The sequence below is a fragment of the Nomascus leucogenys genome, chromosome 6 (genome assembly GCF_006542625.1).
Source record: "Nomascus leucogenys isolate Asia chromosome 6, Asia_NLE_v1, whole genome shotgun sequence".
Lineage (NCBI taxonomy): Eukaryota > Metazoa > Chordata > Mammalia > Primates > Hylobatidae > Nomascus > Nomascus leucogenys.
Window position 1 is genome coordinate 95,149,283 of NC_044386.1, and position 5,108 is coordinate 95,154,390.

General features: G+C 55.9%; 1 protein-coding gene across 1 annotated transcript; it reads left to right on the forward strand.

Moving 5' to 3' along the window:
- Window positions 1-593: 593 nt before the first annotated feature.
- On the forward strand, window positions 594-4,278 carry ODF3L1 (outer dense fiber of sperm tails 3 like 1). Its single transcript, XM_003281815.3, has 4 exons — window positions 594-932; window positions 1,723-1,833; window positions 2,673-2,786; window positions 3,652-4,278. Exons 1-4 carry the CDS (start codon window positions 815-817, stop codon window positions 4,131-4,133), a joined length of 825 nt encoding a protein of 274 aa, XP_003281863.1. The 5' UTR covers window positions 594-814; the 3' UTR covers window positions 4,134-4,278.
- Window positions 4,279-5,108: the final 830 nt, after the last annotated feature.

Genomic DNA, 5,108 nt, shown 5'->3' on the forward strand with positions numbered 1-5,108 from the left:
CCCCTGCCAAGGGAGTGCTCTTGATCACAGGCACAGGAAGTAGCCCCTTGAGGGCTCAGCACCACTCCTCTGTCCTCCTTTATTTGCTTCCCACTCCTTTTTGTATCCATTGAGCTAGACATGGATCTCTAAAGATACCACGCCCTGGGATAGGATTCTGGGGAGGAGCTATCAGACAGTCACACCTTAGTGATAATTGAGTTGATATTTTGCCACGGGAAAAACAGACTTGACAGAAGGGAGGGCATGTCCAGAGCCTGGGAGGTAGGTGGGAGAGGCAGAGGGTAGAGAGCCCCCAGGGGGCTGTGTGTGCTGCACAAACCCTTCACCCATGACCCATCCACCCTTTCCATTCCTTTCCCCAACCTTAGGGCACCCACTGGGAGTGAAGCGCTGGCTGATATGTAACGCCATCTCTCCCTTTCCCTTTCCTGACCCAGGGTCCTGGAGACCCCCAGGCCACTTGGCTTGGTTGGTGGTGGGGCACAGTGGGATAGTCAGGGTTCCATAACTAAACTCCCAGCATGGAATTTCCACGCCACAGTTCAGGCGCCATGGCAACCAGGGGAAATAAACACTCCGAGTTTCACAGTCCAAGTTCTGCCGTGACATCATCTCCAGCTCCAGCCTGCTGGGGCCTGTGCTGGCTGTGTCCCAGACAGCCTTAGCTGCTCAAGCCGGAGAAGTGTCTTCCTTCCCAGCTTCCTCCGTGTCTGGGGTTGGGGGTGGGGGGTCTCAGGCAGGGCTACTCTAGCCCCTTGCCTGCTGTTTAGACCCTGCTGTAGCTGCTGCTGCTCCCTTCCCAGGCCCAGCCATGAAACTGCCCAAGGGGACCAGGAGCTCTGTGTACTTTGCACAGCATCCAGAAAAGGAGCCATTGCCCTCGCGGCAGGAGGTCAAGCAGACCCCTGTCATCATGGCCAAGATCAAAGGTGAGAGCCATCCCCACCCTGGGCTTGGGCCCCCTCCCCTCTCTCCAGGACTCCTTCCAGCCTGCCTCCTGCAAAGCCCCTTCCAGCTTCCTTGAAGCCTTACAGAAGACCTGAGCCTCCAAGCTGACCCTCATGGGCAGTGTTGGCTGCTGGGATTGTCCAAGTGGGTGGGGGAGGAGGGGAGCATGGGGCTTGCAGTGAGGCCTGCTTTGGAAAAAGACTAGGAGCCTTTGTCCTAGCTTTAGCTTTCCTCACTTCCCTTCAGTTTTACTCTCAAGGGACAGCAGACACTAATTCTTACTATGTTGGTAATGACTGACTAGTGCTCTAAGTGGGAGTAGTTTAGTGCAGGGATTAAAGGTTTGGGTTCTACTGGATGATTATTTTAGAATCTTCACACTACTAGTTTGTGGTATGTGGGTAGATATTTCTAAGCCTCAATATTCTGTAAAATGGGAAAAACAAGAGCATTTACCTTATAGCATTGTTCGGAGGCTTAATGGAAATAATTCACGTCGGGTGCCTAGTGGAAAACCTGGAGCAGAATAAGTTCTCAATTAACTGCAACTATTAGCTTCTTATTATGCATTGTCTGTCCAAGGGAAACTGCATTTTATCTGGAAATACTGCCTTCCCCCAAACGAAGCAGCTGGATGGATGCTGGGTTCGTGGCAGTACGATAGCAGCAGGAACAAAGACCCCCAATGTTCCCATGGTGCGCTGTAATGGGGCTTCCCCTGCCTCTGACCCGGTGGGCCCAGGCTGAGGGCTGTCCTGTCCATCCTTACAGGTCCGGGGCCCGCCAAGTACCTCCGGCCATCCTGCACGGGCTACATAGATCATGATATCTCCATGTTCAAGGCACCGGCTTATACCCTGCATAGCTGGCACTCAGAGAAGCGTGAGCGTCGCCACCCCAGTCATCCCCCTGGGGTTGGAGCTGTTGTTAGAGGTTGAGGGGAGAGACGTGGAGCCATTCTCTGTAGCCACTGGGAATCTGAGACACTCAAGGGGCCCCCTGGGTCCAGAGGAAGCCAGCAGGGATTGAGGGTGGGGCAACTCCATGGGCATCCCCTAGCCACCTCTCCCAAGGGAGCCTGTAGGGGATCCTGGCCCTGTCCAGCTGGCACAGCAGTCTCCTTTTTCTGGCCTTTGGCTGGGGCCCTTCAGCTCTGGTCGCCATGCTCTGCTAGGGTCACTTGCCATTGTGGCCAGGCAGGAACACCCAGGAGGCCAGTGGGGAAGTGGTGGCCCCCAGAGCTCCCCAGGTGGCCTAGAACCCACTGGAAGGGCAGGAGCAGAGGCCACAGATGACCTAGGCTGCTGGGCAGGGTGTGGTGGTGTACACCCGGGGGTCTGAGATCTGGGGCGCCTGCCAGGCCTTTCTGTGGGGAGAACACCCACCACAGCAGGGGAAGCCCCTGGCCTGGCTGAGCCTTTTCTGAACATGCCAACAGCAGCCACAGGGCTATTACTCCCCATTGGCCCCAACCCCTGATTGGGTGGGTGGCTGCCCAAGCTGCTGGGCAGCTGTTATTTTACTGTTCCTCTGAGCAAGTTCTTGAAAATACCAGGTCATGTGTTAAAAGTCCCATTTTACAGATGAGGAAATCAAGGGTCCCCAAACACCCAGGAGCCACAGAATCTGAAGTGGGAGGGAGATCTTGCCTGGAGGCAGGCCAGGTGCTCAGTGGGGCAGCCTTTGGGGCTGACCGGGCCCTCTCCTTGGTTGCCCTGCAGGGACGGTGTGCCACAGCAGCCCTGGGCCTTGCTATCTCTTGGATCCCAAAATAACTCGGTTTGGAATGTCCAGCTGCCCACAGGTCCCCATGGAGAAGCGCATCTCCAACCTGCGTAAGATGGGGTTATGGACAGATGTTGGGGTTTGGGAGGTTGGGGGGTGGGGTGCACCCTTAGGACCTGGGCAGGGGCAAAGGGTCAAGACTTCCTCCTTGGGAATGTCTGGATGCCGGTATCTCCCTGCAAGACACCAACATCACCATGTCTTGAAGTCAATGTTATGACATGCAGCATGTCACCAGGTGATGTTATGATGACATGGAGCTCCTGTTGTGGATGCAATATTGTCATGCGAACGAGCTCACAGACTGTAGTGATCTCAGGATGTTTCTGTGTCACTGTCAGAGGGACAATGTCCGATGCTGACATTGTAGCATCTGGGGGTAATCCAAGGGGGATGTTATGATGACATTATGGTTTTTTACATGATGACCACTGTGTCGCCATCCTGATGTCAGGATGGCCTAAGTGACCATCTTATTTATTTATTTATTTAGATCGAGTCTTGCTATGTTGCCCAGGCTGGAGTGCAGTGGCGTGATCTCAGCTCGCTGCAACCTCCACCTCGCGGGTTCGAGTGATTCTCCTGCCTCAGCCTCCTGAATAGCTGGGATTACAGGTGCCCGCCACCACGCCCAGCTAATTTTTGTATTTTTAGTAGAGATGGGGTTTTACCATGTTGGTCAGGCTGGTCTCGAACTCTTGATCTTGTGATCCGCCTGCCTTAGCCTCCCAAAGTGCTGGGATTGCAAGTGTGAGCCACTGCATCCGGCCTAAGTGACCATTTGGATGTCCCTGCCCTGCTGCTGAGGTGGTCAGCCTGAGGTCACAGTGGATAACCAGGACCATCAGTTGGCTAGCAGAGAATGAGGTCTGTTCCCTGCTCTGAGAGCCCTCCCTTCCCGCCACTCCCTTTCAGGCCTGAACCCCACCCTCGCATCCTGCCAGTACTACTTTGAGAAGATCCACCCACCGGGGGAACGTAGGGCTCCCCAGTACACGTTTGGCTACCGGCGCCCATACAGAGTGATGGACCCCAACCCGGCTCCCAACCAGTACCAGATGCCACTCTTGCTGGGGCCCAGCACCCCTGTCAGCCGAGCTGCTCCCTGCTACAGTCTGGCCTCCAGGGACAAGAACTGGTTCTACAAGGAGGATGTGGCAGGAGGCCCTGGACCTACCACATACGCCCGACCTGAGCCATCCATCTATCAGAACCGCAGCCCTACTTACAGCATGGCCAAGCGCTTCGCCTACCCTCTGGACCTCACGCCACGGCCTGGCCCTGGCTCCCACGAGGTCCAGCAGGTCACTGTGCACAAGCCCCATGTCCCTGCTTTCACCATGGGCATCAAGCACTCACTCCACCTGTGCCCACTGGTCATCGACATTCGTGACTGAGGCCCCTCTTGGGGCACTCACTGCCCCTCATCCACAGAAATTATTTTTCTACACCAAATTGAGCAATTTGACCAAGATTTCTAGTAGCAGAGCCGGTGCCTGCTGAGTGTCCAGCACACAGAGTTATTAGAGATATATTTTCATGTATTCGTTTTTTCCTTTTCTATTCATAGTTGCTTCCTGTGGGTCCTGCTCTGGGTGAGGGGCTGGGGACACTGGAAGGAATGATACAGTCCCTGTCCTTGAGGAGTTCCATTCTGGTTCACCAGGTGGGGAAGCCATGTGTCTGTCCTCCAAGGAGCCCCAGGCAGAGACTTGGGAGAGCTGTGTTCCAGTCCTAACGGCCACTAACAGGCTGTGTGGCCTTGTGCAGCTCCTGCCCCTCTCTGGGCTCAGGATTGCCCTTTAGACAGTGCACAGGGTAGGCCTGGAAGAGGTCCAGGTTCCCCCAAGTTCCAAAACTGTGGGACTGTGCGGACAGTGGGCAATTCCCGAGACAGGGGCAGGGCAGGTGGGGGTGCAGGCAGAGGAGCAGGGTCCCTCTGGCTAAGAGTTGGGAGAGGAGTTTCCTTGGGGAGGGACCTAAGAGGACAAGAAGAGGCTGCTGGGGAGGGCGAAGGTGGAGGTCAAGGTGAGAGCAAAGCATGCAGGTGTAGTGACAGGGAACTGGGGAGGCACAGAGCGGCAGGGGCCTGGGGTGCAGGGGGCAGGGCTGCTACCGGGGCCACATCGTGGGCAGCTGGGAGGGGCCTCGGGCTTTGCCCTGAAGGTGTGAGGGCTGGAAGATGCTTTGGGAGAAGCTCGGACAGGATGGGCAGAGTGGGAGGCAGCTCCCAGCCGGGCAGACTGAAGGAAAGGTCAGCTTGTCACATGCTGTTTTTGGGGAGTCACTCACTATGTCCCCAACCTCAACAGCTTAGCCTGGCAGTGCCTGTCAGAGGAGCAGCCATGAATTAGCCAGGAGGGGGCAGCGTT